Source organism: Bubalus kerabau, chromosome 12, assembly GCF_029407905.1.
Source record: "Bubalus kerabau isolate K-KA32 ecotype Philippines breed swamp buffalo chromosome 12, PCC_UOA_SB_1v2, whole genome shotgun sequence".
Lineage (NCBI taxonomy): Eukaryota > Metazoa > Chordata > Mammalia > Artiodactyla > Bovidae > Bubalus > Bubalus kerabau.
Window position 1 is genome coordinate 74,738,565 of NC_073635.1, and position 19,269 is coordinate 74,757,833.

Consider the following 19,269-nt stretch of genomic DNA (forward strand, 5'->3'; position numbering starts at 1 on the left):
GCACATTACAAACCTGAGTCTTTTAGCTTTGTTTCAATCAGCACCAGTTTGTTTCAAAAAAAAGGGAAATCACTTTCCCAGGACATCCTGTTGGAGGCACAACAACTCCTGTCTCCCTGCCTCCCGCATCTGCCCACTCGGGTGCATATGCACTCACTTCTCGGATTAAACTTCTGAAGGCCAGCTCTGTGCCTGTTCACTCTACCCTGGGACATCTCTTCTACAAAACCATCCCTGCTAAGCTCTCCATCCTTCATCTTCACAAGTCAGATTCCTTGGGGTCATTCAGTAGTATTGAGGGCTGAACATGAAAATATCTTATACACCTGGGAGTTCATTTCCCCGAATGCTCTGAAGGTGTCTAGTTCTTCATTCACTGAATCAGAGCATCATGCCTTTGTTTAAGCTGATTCCATCTCCCAGAAGGACTTCCACATGCATTTCCACCTGCTGAAACCCTGTCACACATCACTAAGTCTGTCTAACATACATCACTAAGTCTGTCTCACATGGCTAATTCTTTGAAAATACTCTATTTGTCTTCTCATGTAGACTTCTCCCAACCCTATATCTTTTTCTAAACTTCTATAAAAATCATGACAGCCTTCTATCTTTCAAAGCTAATAGAGACATTTTCTTGCCTATCAAAATCAAACTGTGTGCATTGTCAACAGGATCTGTATTGGATTTTTTAAAATATTATTTGTATCATCTGTGGCGTCCTTTGTAAAAAAGGTTTTCACAGGGGGCTGAAATTTTTAACTGAGGGTGGAGAAATGTATGAAAGATCTATTATTATATTCTCTAGGTATATGAAAAGCTGAACAGAGAGACAGACACAGGAGATAAATCCCACAGCTATAAATATAATTGCAAATGTCCAACCCTTCATTTTCACAGAACATACAAAATTTTACACAGTGTAAGTGGTTAAGGTCATTTCACAACCTATGAAAATGACAACTATCTTTGTCTAAGCATTCATTTTGTGCTGGTCTCCATGCTGATTGATACATAGGTTTTTATCTTGTTTAAGGTGTACAACTACCCTAGAGGTAAGATCCTATCACCACCATTTTGCAAAAGAACAGATTGAGGCTTATAAGGTGAATTAGTCTGCCTGAAATAACACAGCCCATTAGTTGCAGCATGGGACTCAAATCCACATCGGCCAGACCTTTTTCCATCTGCTATGGTCTCCTTATCACCTAGATGGCCTGAAGCCTTATCATGTCCTTCTGTCTAACTAGATGAGAGAAAGTGGGTAGAGGTGTAGTTGCAGGCCTAATATAGGGATCCTACGGTCAGAGAGTTAAAGTATAACGTCAATACAGGTGCCTATAATGTGGTGCATGGGACAAGAGCTGACATCATTGAATAAAGATGGTACCTGAGGTCAGGTGGGCCAGCTGTCAGCAGGAAAAAACAGCACCCACAGTTGGGCTTGGAGAGAAACCTGCAGTTAAGTGGGGTACACGGTGCCTGGGGAACAGACCAAACAGACCTTGAGCCCTGCTTGGGGCAGCAGGACTAATTTCTGATACCATCAGGTGGTGAAAGAAGCACACATGCTCAGTCACAACAGGGGTTTAGATGATTCATGAGCTCCACTTCAAATTGTCAAAGGGCATTTCTTGGAAATCATAGGTGATCATTCATCAAAAACTGCCCATGGGAAAGAAAGGACTTTACTGGGAGGTCTTGTTCAAATGCGATGCTGAGTCAAGAGGTCTGGGTGAGCCTCTGCATTTCTAAGAAGCTCCAGGAGATGCGGGTGCTGGCTTGTACCACAGTCCAAGTCACAAGGAATTAGGAAACCCCCTAGGTAAGGTGGCAGTCTAGGAGTGAGGAGAGGGGTTGCTGAGAAAATAATATGTAAACAAGGATAAAAGGTAGGAAAATAATATTTTGGCACATTATAGTGAGGTCTAATAAGTGTCTGTAAAAATGAATTATCTAGGAAATAGCTCTAAGCAAAGAAACAAACAAAAATCAACCAAATTCAATCTACCTCCAGAGCTGGAAAATGCTTTAAAATGGCCCAGGACTCTCCAAAATGATCAAATCAACCACAGAATCTTCTAAATAAAAAATACACCCCAGAATCTAACCAGGAAACCTAGGGTACTATTTACCTTTTGAAATTGAAAGAAAGTGTTTGTCTCTTATCCATGTTCAACTTTTTGTGACCTCATGGACTGTAGCCCATCAGACTCCTCTGCCTGTGGAATTCTCCAGGCAAGAATACTGGACTGGGTTACCATTCCCTTCTCCAGGGTATTTGCCCAACCCAGGGATTGAACCTGGGTCTCCTGCATTGCAGGCAGATTCTTACAAATGAGCCACCAGGGAAGCCTCATTTACCTTATACTAGTTCTTTATTTTTATTCAGTATTTCTTCCATGAAGAAATCTGCATAGTGCTTACTACACTTTCATATTGACTCTAACTTCCAGGAATCAGAGCAACAGAGGAAAGAGAATAAAGCCTGACTTCTGCTGGGCCGGCTCACTCCCACATCTCTCTTTTCCCCGACCCCCCACAGCTACCTCTCCCAATCAAATTCCACGAAGTGATGGGGACTGGGACAAGTAAGCAGGAGTATAAACTGGGGGTTCAGAGAAGGCAATGGCAACCCACTCTGGTACCCTTGCCTGGAAAGTCCCATGGACGGAGGAGCCTGGTAGGCTGCAGTCCATGGGGTCGCTAAGAATCAAACATGACTGAGCAACCTTTCACTTTTCACTTTCATACATTGGAGAAGGAAATGGCAACCCACTCCAGTGTTCTTGCCTGGAGAATCCCAGGGATGGGAGAGCCTGACGGGCTGCCATCTATGGGGTCACACAGAGTTGGACACGACTGAAGCGACTTAGCAGCAGCAGCAGCAAACTAGGGGTTAACAACTGTGGAGTGAAATGGCTTCAGTTCAGTTCAGTTGCTCAGTCATGTCCGACTCTTTACTACCCCATGAATTTCAGCACATCAGGCCTCCCTGTCCATCACTCCTGGAGTTCACTCAAACTCACGTCGATCGAGTCAGTGATGCCATCCAGCCTTCTTACCCTCTGTCATCCCCTTCTCCTCCTGCCCCCAATCCTTCCCAGCATCAGAGTCTTTTCCAATGAGTCAACTCTTTGCATGAGGTGGCCAAAGTACTGGAGTTTCAGCTTCAGCATCAGTCCTTCCAATGAACACCCAGGACTGATCTCCTTTAGGATGGACTAGTTGGATCTCCTTGCAGTCCAAGGGACTCTCAAAAGTCTTCTCCAACACCACAGTTCAAAAGCATCAATTCTTTGGCACTCAGCTTTCTCCACAGTCCAACTTTCACATCCATACATGACCACTGGAAAAAAAATAGACTTGACTAGACGGACCTTTGTTGGCAAAATAATGTCTCAGCTTTTGAATATGCTTTCTAAGTTGGTTATAACTTTCCTTCCAAGGAGTAAGCATCTTTTAATTTCATGGCTACAATCACCATCTGCAGTGATTTTAGAGCCCCCAAAAATAAAGTCTGACACTGTTTCCACTATTTCCCCATCTATTTCCCATGAAGTGATGGGACCGGATACCATGATCTTAGTTTTCTGAATGTTGAGCTTTAAGCCAACTTTTTCACTCTCCACTTTCACTTTCATCAAGAGGCTTTTTAATTCCTCTTCACTTTCTGCCATAAGGGTGGTGTCATCTGCATTTGAGGTTATTGAACTTTCTCCTGGCAACCTTGATTCCAGCTTGTGCTTCTTCCAGCCCAGCGTTTCTCATGATGTACTCTGCATAGAAGTTAAATAAGTAGGGTGACAATATACAGCCTTGATGAACTCCTTTTCCTATTTGGAACCAGTCTGTTGTTCCATGTCCAGTTCTAACTGTTGCTTCCTGACGCGCATACAGGTTTCTCAAGAGGCAGGTCAGGTGGTCTGGTATTCCCATCTCTTTTAGAATTTTCCAGTTTATTGTGATCCACACAGTAAAAGGCTTTGGCATAGTCAATAAAGCAGAAGTAGATGTTTTTCTGGAACTGTCTTGCTTTTACCATGATCCAGCGGATGTTGGCAATTTGATCTCTGGTTCCTCTGCCTTTTCTAAAACCAGCTTGAACATCAGGAAGTTCACGGTTCACGTATTGCTGAAGCCTGGCTTGGAGAATTTTGAGCATTACTTTACTAGCATGTGAGATGAGTGCAATTGTGCGGTAGTTTGAGCATTCTTTGGCATTGCCTTTCTTTGGGATTGGAATGAAAACTGACCTTTTCCAATCCTGTGGCCACTGCTAAATTTTCCAAATTTGCTGGCATATTGAGTGCAGCACTTTCACAGCATCATCTTTTAGGATTTGAAATAGCTCAACTGGAATTCCATCTTCTCCACTAGCTTTGTTTGTAGTGATGCTTTCTAAGGCCCACTTGACTTCACACTCCAGGATGTCTGGCTCTAGGTGAGTGATAACACCATCGTGATTATCTGGGTCATGAAGCTCTTTTTTGTACAGTTCTCCTGTGTATTCTTGCCACCTTTTCTTATTATCTTCTGCTTCCGTTATGTCCACCCCATTTCTGTCCTTTATTGACCCCATCTTTGCATGAAATGTTCCCTTGGTATCTCTAATTTTCTTGAAGTAACCCTATGATTTGGGAAATTTAAGATGGAAGAATACAAGTGTGCTATGTTCCTAAGTTGTACTACAGAGTTTCATATAATGATAATTCATATTTTTGGCTTTTGAGAAAATTTAAGATTAGTACAAATTAACAGAATTTTGTACAATGGAAAATCTGATAGACACATTGTCTACTGACAAGCAAACACTGACAAGCCTACAGTGCTATCAGGGACAGGATTTTATGAAGAGCTGAGATTAATGTCTTTCCATTAACCTCACCTAGAGTGCGGCCCTCCCTTCTTTTCTGACCTACAATGCAACTGGAAATAATTTGGAGCCAGCTTTTGTGACTAAGTGAAGCTGCTCCCTGGGGATCATTTGGATATTGAGTTGATTATTCTTTCACATCTCAAGAGTATCAGTCATTAAATAATGGTTATAGTCCACTAGATAGGTCCATGGTAGAGAGTTTTATAGTGGTTATTTAAATATTTAACATGCTAGGTAATCAGTTGTTTACAAGCTGTCTGTGTGTGTGTTTTGGTTACTGGTTGCTCACACCTGTTAAGTCCCCCAGCACCCTCTGTGTGCCATGAAGAATGCCACTTTCTGGGGAACAAAGATGACAACAAGATGCTCCCTGATCTTAAGAAGCCCCAGAATTCTGCGAGATTCAGACCCAACATTATAAATCATGCCATAGATGTTGCCTTTATTTAAGTGTGGTAAAATTTAAATAACATAAAATTTACCAGCTTAACCATTTTAAGTGGATGATTTAGTGTTTAGCACATTCACATTGTTGTGCAACCAACTTCCAGAATATTTTTTGCCTTTAAAAACTGAAATTTTATACCCATTAAACTACAACTCCCCATTGCTCCTCCCCCGTCCCTGGAGACGACCATCCTACTTCCTGTCTTCATGAATTTGATTACTGTAGGAATGTCATATAAGTAGAATCGTACAGTATTCATATATGGCTTGTTTAATATATCATGTCCTCAGGGTTCATCCATGGGTCAGAATTTTCTTCCTCTTTTAAGGCTGAATAATATTTCATTTTAAGGATATAATACATTTTGTTTATCCACTCACTTTCAACATGAACATTTTGGTTGCTTCCAATTTTGGCAGCTATGAACACAAATGTACCATACACACTATCTTAAAAGATTACATAGATCCTGTGGAAGCATAGAGGGGCTTAAAGAGGCAGATGAATTAAAGTCGACTGAGAAACTGAGGAGATATCCACCATCCAGATGACAGAAGGGAAGGGTCTCTGAGGTATAGTGTCAGCATGCACCCTGCAAGTGGGAGGATTCAGTGTTTTGGGGGGATCTATACATGACCTGAGTACAGGGGGTGTGTGTATGTTAGGACTCAAGGCTGGAGAGGTAGGTGGAACTTCCTATCACCTTGTCTATTCTGGTTCATTGTCTTTTTTAAGACTCTGCCCTGGTCCCAGGCAAGGGCCTCAACTGAGTGTGGAAGGAACATCACCAAAAGACATGGACATTGGCAGGATCCCTCTGCTGTCTCCCACATGGATCTTCCCCTGCTCCATTCAATTTGCTTTCAACAACTTTGAGTGAGTCTCTGGGCCCTGCCTCCAGCTGGGGACTCTGGTTCCTCACCTCTGAGTCACGATTCTAGACTCTTCTCTGATGGTCCCAAGCTAGCCATACCATCCCCTATTTGGAGTGGACCTAGGGTTGCACTGTGGTTCCAGAAGCAGCTTGCCCAGGCCAGTAAGGACCAGACCTGTGCTAAAGAAAGAAGCAGCTTGTGGGTGGGAGGTCGGGTATGACAGCTCAGTGTGGGTGAGTGGAGGACAAGTCTACAGAAAAGATGAAAGGACAGAGGAGGAGGCTACAACTGAAGGGTATCACAGAGGATGAGAAGGTTTCAGAAATACAAAGAATAAAGATAGGTAGGAAGGTGATATTGGAGGGTTAGGGACAGGGAGCTAGGACTGACTTCGAAGAGTCTGCAAGAGTAATCAGGTGTCATATATACAGTGGTCCCCAGTCTTTTTGGCACCAGAGACCTGTTTTGTGGAAGATGATTTTTCTATAGACTGGAGGTAGGAGGGGATGGTTTCGGGATGATTCAAGCACATTACATTTATTGTGCAGTTTATTTCTATTATTATTATCTCAATTCCACCTCAGATTATCAAGTATTAGAACCCAGAGGTTGCAGACCCCTGACATATAGTATCCCAGGTCAGGTTAAATTCCAGCTCAGGAGCCCAGAGTCCACTAACCACCATGAGCAGCTCACGACACGGGTAAAGAAATGCTGAGATCCCCAGTCCATGGTGAGTTTCCAGGAAAGAATCCCAACAATGTCACTGATCTAATCCCCATCCACAGAGAAATAGAGTCTCCCTGACACACCGACAAGGAAGCCAACAGCAGATGTTGCTAAATCTTTATCTGGATTTTAAAGCAGCAAATGGTGTAAACAAACCTTTTCTTTTGATTCAGTGCATTCTGTCAGGTCCTTCAATACCAGAGGCCCATCTAAGGTGTGCCTGAAGTTCACATTCTCAAAGGCAAGCTCTCCTTCATGGGGCTAGTCCAGTGGCGGACGATACTCGTATTCCCAGGGTGCTTCTTTCTCAAGCTCCATATATTCAACCACCCTTTCTGCTGACACCATCTGAAAGACATATGACATCACGTGGGTTAGGAATGGAAAGTCTGGTTTATGCATGTTCAGAGACTGTAAATGAGATGTTTTGCTTTTTTATCTTGATATCTGCATTTATGTGGTTAAGAATATCCCAGGTCTTATCATCTTCAAAGGACAGAAGTGGCAATCTAAGGAGGACTTTGATAATATGCCATTTTCTTGTAACACTCACTTATGGCTACTTCCTTCAACATGGTATTAAAACTAAAAGAATTAGAAAAATGAATGGTAAGATTTTATTGATCCACTTTTCATACCTGAATAAAAAAACAAGAGAATTTTGTCAAAGAAAAGAATATTTATGGACATCGGCCCATAATCTGTGGCTTCAGAAGGGCCATGTGTTATGGATGAGCAGAACTGAAAGATCATCAAACCTCATTTTAATAATTAGTCAAACTTTCTGCTCTATCAGAAGATAGAAGTGGAATGATTTTATTTTTACTGTTTTCCTCCCTTTAGATGAAGATGCAAATATTCAAGACAGGATATAATTTACATAATAAGGCCTCCTTAACAACCATAACTTGATACCTCTGATAGCACATGCTGAGAGGGAGTTTATCCTGCCCAAAAGAAGCGACACCATCAAATTCAGGCATTCAGTACATACAAGAATGAATGCTAACATGGGGTGGGGTGGCGAATACCAGTTAATTAAACAACCAACTTTAAAATTTTAAATTCTAATTTTACCAAAAATGAGGAATTACTCATTAAGGAACAAAAATAAACTAGTCCTTAAGAAATTAACTTATATCCTCCCCAGGATTTCAGGGCCTCTCTGGTACAGAGACATTATTTTTGAAGACATCTTGTGATGAATATAAACCTGTTGACATGGGACACATAAGACTGAGAAAAAGATGTCTATATTTTATTTTATATTCATTTTGAGGAGGAAGAATCGAAAAAACTATTACCCAAAATGTAAAAATAACAAGTCTAATATTTTACATAAGAACTGCTTTTATGCCATTTAATAACAAGGAGACTAGAAAAGGCTAAGAACATCAAGATAAACATCACCATTTTCTCAACTTCAGTACTTTGCCTGGTGCACCACTGGAATATCCACGTGAACGTGAGGGCAAGAGAAAGCACTAGGCCAAACTGCCCTGGATTCAAAGCTAAATGAGGAAGAGAAAGGGGAATAAAGTCAGTCCCAATCTTTTTAAAAATTTTATTTTATTGAAGTATAGTTAAGTTACAATGTTGCATTCATTTTTGCTGTATAGCAAAATAACTCAGTTATATGTACATTCATTTTCATATATTTTTCCTTTATGGTTTATCAGAAGATATTGAATATAGTTCCCTGTGCTATATAGTAGGGCCTTGTTACTTATCCTTCTACATATATAATAGATTGCATCTACTAATCCCAAGTTCCTAGTCCATCTCTCCCCAGCCTCACCTCACTCTTGGCAACCAGAAGTCTGTTTTCTATGTCTGTGAATCTGTTCTCTTTCACAGATAAGTTCAATTATGTCATATTTTAGATTCCATGTGTAAATATTATCGTATGTCTTTCTCTGTCTGACTTACTTTACTTAGTATGATAATCTCTAGGTCCATCCATGCTGCTGCAAATGCATTATTTCATTCTTGTTAATAGCTGAGAAATATTCCATTATATAGAAATACCACATCTTACTCTATCCATTCATCTACTCATGAATATTTAGATAGTTTCCATGGCATGGCTACTGTGAATAGTGCTGCTGTAAACATAGGGATGGATATATCTTTTTGAATTATAGTTTTCTTCTGCTATATGCCCGGGAGTGGAACTGCTCGGGTATATGACAACTCTATTTTTAGTGTTTTGAGGAACCTCCATACTGTCTTCCATAGTGACTGTACCAATTTACATTCCCACCAACAGAGTGGGAGGGTTCCATTTCCTCCACATTCTCTTCAGTTTTTACTATTTTTAATCTTTTCAGTGAAGGCCATTCTGACTGGTATGGAGTGGTGCCTCTTTGTAATTTTGCTTTGCATCTTTCTAATAGTTAGTAATGATAAACATCTTTCACATGCCTATTGGTTATCTGTATGTCTTCTTTGGAGAAATGTCTATTTAAGTCTTCTGTCCATTTTTTAATTAGCTTGATAGTTACTGAGTTATATGAGCTGTTTGCACATTTTGGAAATTAAGCACTGTAGGTCATATCATTTGCAAAAATGTTCTCCCAGTCTGCAGGCTGTCTTTTTGTTTTGTTTATGGTTTCCTTTGTTGTACAAAAGCTTGTAAGTTTGATTAGATCCTATTTGCTTATTCTTGCTTTTATTTCTATCACCTTTGGAGACAGATCTAAGAAAACATCGGTACAATTTATGTCAGAGACTGTTTTGCATATGTTCTCTTCCAGAAGTATTACGCTGTCATGTCTTATGTTTAACTCTTTAAGCCATTTTGGGTTTATTTTTGTGGAGGGTGTGAGAGTGTGTTCAAATTTCATTGATTTATATGTGCCTGTCCAACTTTCACAATACAACTTGCTGAAGAGACAACTCAGTCCCATTCTTAACTCCAAACCTGGCTCCTTCTGTCCTTTTACCAGAAAGACTCCTTTATGATATTTGAATCCCTTGCATATAATGGTAGTATGTTACTTACACTTTTACTATGTGTTGATTGAGACCATGATACAATGGGAAAAAAGCAAACAAACAAGAAACCTCATTATAAATTCATGTTGCTGTTGTTCAGTCTCTAAGTCGTGTCCAATTCTTTGTGACCCCATGGACTGCAGCATACCAGGCTTCTCTGTCCTTCACTATTTATGAATTCATAAAGACTATTAGTTCATTAATCCCAAGAGGACTGAGGCAAACTTGACAGCATTATACAGGTGAGAAATAATGGGATGATTCAAACTTTGGTCATATGGTTTTGAGAACTATTATCCAACACTTTCAACATACAACACAGCTATCAGTTCAGTTCAGTTCAGTTCAGTCGCTCAGTCATGTCCGACTCTTTGCGACCCCATGAAATGCAGCACACCAGGCCTCCCTGTCCATCACCAACTCCCGGAGTTCACTCAGACTCATGTCCATCAAGTCAGTGATGCCATCCAGCCATCTCATCCTCTGTCATCCCCCTCTCCTCCTGCCCCCAATCCCCCCAGCATCAGAGTCTTTTACAACACAGCTATAGGAATAAAAAAAAACAAAAAACAAAAAACACAAGGCCCTGGGTTCTAAGAGCCTCTGCTTTAAAATCTAAAATACTACTCTCATTTGTCCATTATTAAAAACTGTGATTCAGTGTTGTTACTATGGAGTAATTACAGATGGTGAATTCATGCCACTCACACCAACATCTGCTCATCTGGTACCCACATAGTCATGAGGATAGTGTTCTATCCTACAGAGCATCTTCTCACTCCAGTGTACCAGGCACCTACAACCAAGAGATCTGAGTAGACCTAAAGCTAAAACCTAAAGCTCTGAACTGGAGAAAAAGCTTAATTGTAAACTTGGTTCTCTCTTCCCCAACTACAGGACACTACCCAGAATGTTCAGAAGTCTGCTTGCTACAGATGCATAAACCTCCAATCATTCAAAGAAAGATAAAGGGATAAAAGGTCTCATCAAGACCCAAATAACTTCCCTTCTTGGCCACACTGTGGAATGAAATACTGCAAACATTTTAATACAACTCATTAGAAACAAAGGGTATATGATATCAAACAAAATGGCAAGAGTTCAGTTTAACAACTTAATGCAGGTATAAATTATAACCATACATATATATAACAAACAGTTATATTCACATCTGTACTTACTTTTTGCCAGCATCAGGGACCCAAAACAAATGACAATGAAAAAGACGGCACAGATGATATCCAGACGCACGGCGAACCATTGAAATGTGGTCAAAAGTAAGAACCAAGCCTCTGGATTTGTGAACCACAATAAACAAGTAGAAATATCATGTTAGCTGCTTCGAGCAAGGGAGAACACTTCTCTCAGTTAAGCTACAGTAGGACAGCAAAGTAACACATCCAAGGAGCGTGAAGATCCAGGAAGCTAGGTTCTGACACCAGACAATGTATAGGACACATAGGAATCACTCCAGAGGCCTCATGGAAAGCATGCATTGAAAATTTCAACCCACAGGTTATAAACAGAAATATTATAGTCATAAAGAAGATGGAAAAATGGTCTCATTGGTGTGTTTCCTGCAGTGTTGGGGCTCAATATGAAGATCATCCTCCCATATGGTCTACAGTTCCCAGCTCTCTGATAGCAGACAGCACAGTTCACCCTGTTTCCAGCACCTTCAGCACTTACTACAGGGCCCTGCTCAGTGTTTAATCTTAGGTGTGCTTAGTCACTCAGTCATGACCAACTCTTTGCGACCCCATGGACTGTAGCCTGCCAGGCTCCTCTGTCCATGGGATTCTCCAGGCAAGGATACTGGAGTGGTTGCCATTTCCTTCTCCAGGGAGCCAGTATCTAAATGACCATCAGCTAAAAGGATCTGCACGTGGCTTTCAAAATGATACTTTATCTTGAAAATGCAATAAAGAGTGTATAGATGAGGCAGGATTTTACAGACCTAGAGTATATTCTGAAATCACTATCTAGGGAAAATATTTCACTGACACACACAAAAATAATTTCTTTGTATCAACTGAGCAACAAATCAGGAAATTATTTTCCTCAATCATGCCTGCCACTCTGCATGCTCTAAAAATAAAGTTGGCAAACTAGAGTCTGGGGCCAGGAATAATCCACCATGTGGTTCTGAAAATAAAGTTTTGTTGAAACACAGCTAGGGCCATTTGCTGATGTAGTCCCTTTGTCTGTCTTTGTGCTACAACATGAAAGGTGAGTCGTTGCAATAGAGATAGCACAGCACACAAAGCCTACCATGTTTACTATCTGGCTCTCCGCAAAAATATGTTCATTGACTGCTGTCCTAAAGGGACAAAACCTAGGACGTGGTGACAATTGGACAATACAAGGCCATAACGGGGAGAAAAGTAGGGGTGTGACAGGGGAATAGAGGAGCACAGAGAGGATGCTGAGAGGAAGGGGTGGGGGAGGTAGGTGTGCAGAGGGGGACGTGAGGCAGCATAGAGAGAGATGCAGGCCAGCAAGACCACCTGAGAGGGAGGTCAGGCCTCAGAGGGCAGCACATCCCATCCTTAGAAATCATCTCCAGAAACTTACAGACCTGAGTGTAAATCCTGGTGTGCATCAAACACTTCCTGAAACCTCTGTTCAGCTTTGTACGCCCGGATGCTCCAGAGTCCTTGGAGAGAAGATGCTAAGTGGGAAAATACCGGGCTCCGAGCTGGGGAACACACAAAACAGAGAAAGTCAGGGAGGCTCTATGCAAGAAAACCCACTGCCTCCCAGGCTCTGTGGTCACACATCCTGCCAAACGGCACACCTGGGGCTTCCTGGCGGGCTGCCTTGGGGAGGAAAAATGGCATCATTTCTCAAGAGGTTTCTCTATGAGAACCCTCAAACTCTTGCTTAAAGCAAGCTTCACTTTAACAACCTGGAAATCAAAGATATGTTTTGAAACCATATTGGACCACATTCAAACTGGAGCTAAATTTAGATAATGAAATTCTTTGCTAACTCATTAAGTAAGGTTCTCCTCAAATAAGGCCTCCCTCCTTATTCTTCCCTGATATCCCTCTGGGTGGAAATTACTGTTCATAAATATTTGAGTCAGTGGAATTTTAAAATTTAATTCTCTGTGAGAGTACTCACCACCCTGAATTTTGCTGAGCTACCTGCGTGCTGTCTCCACTTCAGATGAGTAGCCTAAGGGCTGGGATAGAGTCAGTACATCCCCAGCCTCGGACCAGAGCCAGACCCAGTACAGGGTGAGATGAGTAAGGGGAATGGAAAGTCTGCAGCCTCCCCCGTCCTGGGCCTCCCCCTGCACCTGCGCCAGGAGCCTCTGTGTGGGTCACGGAGCACCTGGTGCTGCACCGCCCTTGTGCCCACAGGACCCAGCAGACGAGGAGCCTTTGAACAGCCTTGACTTCCATTCCAGGAACCAAATGCCTGCTGGACACCTATCCTGGTGTTTGGAGGTCACTGTGGCTGTGACACTCATAATCACCCTTTTAGAATCAGACAGTGGCCTTAGTGGCTATTCTCTTGAATGATTTCATGTGGGTTTGGGGTCTGGTGTCATATCACTGGTCATCCATTTCCTTCCATTTCTCTAAGAGCACACTGACCGTGAGTACCAGGGTCAGGCTCCTGCATGTCAGGGAACAGGTGGGCTGCAGGCTGCCGGGCAGGGAGGACCCCTTATGGTCTCATTCCCACCGTGGACAAGGCTGTGACCTGCTATTGTCAGGGTCAGATAGTGAGCCTGTGACTTCTGTCCGGGATGAGTGATAGATAACTTGTGCTTTATCAGCAGGAAATACTGACTTCCCTTTGTTACCTGTTTATCTCCTAGAGAAGACCTATTAGTAAAGCCTGGATGTTTAGGGGAAGTGAACATCACTTATCTTATAGGATACTACAGAGATTTTAAAAAATGATGGGAAAAAAGAATCAAGGGCAAATCTCCAAATTATTTTCAAGTCCTCGCTCCTTAGCCAGCATCTTAATGCCTGTGTGGGTGTTGGTTCAGCCACTACTGACAGGCACACAGGCACTGCAGGTGTATGTCGGGGCCGGGCTGGGGTACAGACAGGCAAAGACACAGAACCTCTTCTTCTGCTTAGTGTCACTGGTTCTACCAACAAGGAAGGAACAGGCTTCTTCCTGTGAGACACTGGGGCTCAGAGGGGGTGGGAAGCCCTGGGCTGGGGAAGGACAGCCTAGGCTGGGGGCCAGCTGACCATCCACTCAGCCCTGGGGCTACTTCCTGACTGGGACATCTGACCAGGAACCCTAACTGTTAGAGGCCCTCAGCTGTAATATTCCTTAAAAGATAAAACCTGATTTGAACCAGGACTTGATCTAACATTTCCTCTTGAATCTAACTCAGGCAAAGAGCCTAAAGTGATTTGCTGGTGCTTCTGACTGTCCAAGGGCATGTCTGTGGTACTACTTCAGCATCCACACTATTCTCCCTCTTTATTCTATTGAGTGACCCTCTATTTTTATTTATTTTAGCTTCCTTTAACTTTACATTAAAGACAGCAACACGAACACAGACTAAGCTCCTTGTCCAGATAAGAAGGACTGGGAGCTCTGTTCAGGCCTTTTCTGAACCCCCAGCAGGTGTCCAACCAGACCCCAGAAAATCAGTCCATCTGGACCCATGGTGCTCACAGGGATGATGCAGGTGAATTCCGGGCCTCAGTGTACTGATGCAGAGAACCCAGTTTCAGAGAGTACAGAACACTCACCAGAACCACACTTTCATTCCCAGAGCAAATGTTGTGACATCAACACTATTCATCACAGACAAAGCTTCTGAGGAGGAAGTAGACGTGCCTGTTCACACATGGAGAGTCCTGGAATGAATTCATCAGCGTGGCCTCCCTCACCTGCTTCCCTTATCAGGAGATCAAAGTGCAGCTGACTCTCTCCAGCAGGGATGGAGGATGGGGTTGACTTTAGAAACCAGGTGTCATCTCAGCCTTGAGCCCCAGGGAAGCCAAACACCCCATCACCTACCTCACCTCATACCCAAAAATTACAGTGAGCCAGAGGGAATGCTGACCTGTGAAAAACCATCCTGCTTATTTAAAATCCCACTAGGGCTAAGCAGGAAGCCAGGATGAGTAAACAGAGGCTCTGCAAAGAAAATTAACTAGTACAGGGAAGAGAGAATGTGAAGGCTCTGGTCTTGTCTTGCCCAATGTAACATCCTCTTTTCCTAGAAGCACTGAGCTCACTGTCCTGAAGCAGACTAGGTCACAGCCATGGCATCAGTCCACAGTCACAGACACGTGTAATCTTACTATTTACATGACTGACGGCTGTGTTTTCCACAACCTTGGGGATACTTGGGGACACACCCCACAAGGACTGCTGATCTTCCCTGGCAGGGGAACTGCATGCAAGGACCCAGGGCTGACTTTCTTGTTGCAGGTCATCATTCACGCTTCCTGAGACCTGCTAGTTGTTACTGTGTTCTTAATTCCCTCATGTTCAAACCTCTATGCCTTTGGAAATGGCCAGCAAGTACTTTATAAGCACTCACTCAAGAAATCCTCATAAGGACCCCGAGACTGAGGGACTAAGAGCACTCACTGTTCATTGGTGAGCTGGGTGTCAGACACAACTCTGTCTTATTCCCAAGGCCGTATTTTTAGTTACAGCTGCACTGTCTCAGAAGGAGAAGGGTTAAGGATGCCCATGTGTGCCTAAATGCATTTTTCTCCAGAGTTTGCTATTTATGTTCAGAAAACTTCAAAATCTTACTCAACTAATATCCAACAGTCTTAGCCATGACTGCACATCTTACTAAATACCTTCAGTTGAACAAAGTCCCTGGGAATCTGGCATGAGAACCCCTTAAAATAGCAGACTTGAGGAGTCATGGTCTGGATATATGTGACACACGTGCTAACCCTTCCCTAGTGATGACCACAGCAGACATTGCCAGTTGATCACAGAACCTTTTCAGACAGAATTTGGATATGGCTTCATCATTCAGGCACTGCCAAATGGATAGAGTTGGCTAGAGAAAGGCAGCCAAGCATCATTTAGTTTTATGTACCTCTCCATGACTTATCATTGCTGTGCTTGCTTTTGTAAAAATGTGCAAAAAAAAAAAAATTATAATCAGCTGTAGATGTATCATTAAGATGACAAAAATTAACCTGTTTTCAGAGGCAGCTAGGCACTTGAATCTGAAAAGAAACCTCAAGATGCCAGTAGTCCTTCAGAGCACAAGGATAAAGCAAGCTTATGCAACTGAAGAAAGCAATAGGGTGTCTTTCTTTTTGCTTGTGCCTTAGCAGTGACTTTTTTTTTACTATCAGTTACTATTTAGAGAAAACAGTGGCAGTATTTATGACACAGACCCATCACCTAAAGAGAAAATTTAAATAGCTCTAATCAACTGGCCACCATATTTGGTTATCTGGGGTGTGGAGGAAAGAGTACTTGGGTTGAGTTGAATTTATTGTCTAACTTTGTGGCAGCCTGTTAGGCTGCAACAAATGCCAATATTCACAGGGATAGGGCCAAAATTCTCAGACTCTCAAGATCAAACACTGAGAAAATCCTGTACTGCTTCTTGAAAAAGGCTCAGGAAGTACCCTTCCTTCCATTTCCATATGAAAGGAAGAGGCCCATTCTCCAGGCATAAATCTCAGTCACATGTTCCTTCTGGGACAATCCCTCTTTGAATGTACCAGAGACCTGCTTTGCAACAAGACTGTTGAATGACTCAGTTTCATGGGTGGCCTCAGATTATAAAACTGGATGGAGCTCATCATTTCCTCTTCTGCCTCCCCAGGTCCTACCAAGTCACATGAGCAGGACGTCACACACACCTGGACTCAACTGCTCCCCATCCATCTAAACACTTCATAAGACCAGATCTCATGGGAGGTCAGCTGGTTCTCTTGAACAGTTAAATTTTTATAGCTTTTATAAAAATGCTATACTTTATGCAAATACTTAGGATAAATGTCTCTCAATAGTTTATTATTAAAAAAAATGCAAACAGTACAACCCAAAACTCCTTTATCTTGAATTTAGATTTTTTCCCCATTTAGTAAATACAAAAAACCATGGGATCAATATGCTTGTCTTTTTGGCTTGTTTTCCACAAAGTTAAGTTAGTGTGAATTTGCAATAACTATCTATCTTTGGAATTTCTGATACAAACATCTTTCCTTGCTTTTTGGCTACTATCTTTTTATACATTTTTGAAAAGATATGTAACAATTCTACTTTCCTTATGATTTTTTGTTTTAATATTGATGAAATATGTTTATGAATTAATAGTGAGATAATCTCTGAATTATTTCATCCTCTATGATTACCTGCATAATGGAATAATTAATCATAAAATGTGTTCCCCATTATTCTAAAATGCACTGGGATGACCCAGAGGGATGGTATGGGGAGGGAGGTGGGAGGGGGGTTCAGGATGGGGAACATGTGTACACCCAAGGCAGATGCATGGCAAGCCATGCATCCGTGATGTATGGCAAAACCAATACAATATTGTAAAGTAAAAAAAAAAATAATAATAATAATAAATAAATAAATAAAAAAGAAAAAATAAAATAAAATGAATGGAAAAATAGACTATATGCATACTAAATAGATCTCTTTCCTGTGTCCTCCTAAGGGGATTATTTTCAGCATCTATTTAAATGAACAACTTTGGGAAAGGGAGACCAGAAACTGTGGCATCACCCCAAATACTGGCGATGATAAAGAGCAAATCTGAAAAATAACAGGGCTTATCTTTGCAAAGCATTTAACAACTGAAGTTTATTTGCCATCTTTGGAGTATATGAAAGAAAGTATTTTTCAGATATATCACCTCTAACATGGAAGTATAATTCCTGATGCCTCTTTTCCTTTGCATGAGCTTTTTCTTTCCTTGTCATTTCTAGTAACTTCAGGGAGAGAAAAATCTCATAGTTTCCTTCTACATTAGTTCTAATATGATGAAACATTTTATTTTTTTGAAAAGCGTTTATGGAGTTGCTGCTCTGTGTTAGGAAGCATGTCATGAACTAAACAAAAACAGTCTCAATCCTCGTGGTCCTCACATTCATACTTACTGTGCTAAAATGAAAAGCTTGCAGCTAACCTGCCTCCAGATCCATTTGCCTTAAGGGTCACATGACTCTCGGGAGCCATAATATTTAATTACCTAATGTTAACTTAGTGAAAAATTCTGGAAGACAGTCTGCAGAATTTCAGAGGTCTGGTTAATTATGGCATGAACAGAATTCAGCCTGCACTGCCATCCCAACCTGAGAGCCCTGGCACTCACTTGTACATTCCAGGCGTTTGATATCTCCATACGTCCATAAGAAATATATCCGAAGGAGGAAGAAAATGATGCTAAGGGGAATCACGGGTATTGCAATCCAAGGAATCACACCCACCATCACACCTGCGATACCAGTCATCAATATAAACATCTGAAATAGAGAAGATAGGTACAGAGGCCTCCTTATCAAGGATTCTTTTCAAAGATAAACTTCACTGTTTTGCTGAGATTCAACTCCTTTACTCAAAAGATTTGTTGGAAAGGCAGGAAATGCTTTACCATCCAAAGAAATACAATTATAGGTGGTCATTACAATATTTATTGCATGTGTCAAACACTCTGATAAGAACTTTCTGGGTATTAGCTCTTATGATACACTCAGTAAACTGATGAGGTGGGTATTACTATTTTTAACAGATGAGAATATTTGAGTAGGACTTGAATCCAAAACTATCCAAAGTAAGTAAGTGTTAGTAGAGGGATGAGTGAGGCATCACAGGTGAGGAATGGCAGAAGCGTCAGCCATGCATGTGGAGAGAAAGATGTAGTTAATTACACATTCAGTGTCCAGAAAACTAGGACAAAATTAAATGTTGAACGTTGGAAACAGAAATTCTTCTTTCTTTCTCAGTTTTCTAACCATAGTTAACATTTACTAAGTGCTGACTGTATACAAGCTGTACATTCAGTATTTCACATGTATTACTGTCTCACAACCAGCCCAATCTAGTAATAGTACTATTTCATTTTACAGATGGAAACACTGAAGCACAGGGATAGAAAAAGCAACTTGACGGAGACAACAAAGCATAACTCACAGAGTTGGGGAGCCCAATTTTATGACACATTTAAGCCTGCTCTCAACATATAATATCCAATCCACAGTGAGGGTGGCTATAGTATGACCGACAAGTAGAAGTAAAACTCTTAGAAAAAGTCCAATAAGTTGTTTTTTTTTTTGTTTGTTTGTTTGTTTTAGCTTAAAAACTCTGGCTCCGTTTTGCTCAAAATTTGCTTTTGAAACTTTATGACACATTTAAGCTTG

The 19,269-nt window shown here is 41.5% G+C and overlaps 1 protein-coding gene across 3 annotated transcripts in view; it reads right to left on the reverse strand.

Moving 5' to 3' along the window:
* The window catches only part of LOC129624667 (ATP-binding cassette sub-family C member 4-like), a 171,484-nt gene that overhangs the window by 31,735 nt on the left and 120,480 nt on the right, over positions 1–19,269 (reverse strand). Inside the window, exons 24-28 of one of the 3 annotated variants that reach the window (XM_055542827.1) lie at positions 18,225–18,375; positions 12,507–12,626; positions 11,110–11,220; positions 8,342–8,442; positions 7,088–7,279 (exon numbers count right to left, since the gene is read on the reverse strand). In XM_055542827.1, the coding sequence (XP_055398802.1) occupies positions 7,193–7,279; positions 8,342–8,442; positions 11,110–11,220; positions 12,507–12,626; positions 18,225–18,375 (570 nt within the window). In that variant the 3' untranslated portion in view covers positions 7,088–7,192. Of the gene's footprint in view, positions 1–7,087; positions 7,280–8,341; positions 8,443–11,109; positions 11,221–12,506; positions 12,627–18,224; positions 18,376–18,532; positions 18,675–19,269 lie in introns of those variants that run through there. The other 2 variants (XM_055542828.1, XM_055542831.1) reach the window with 2 other exon arrangements.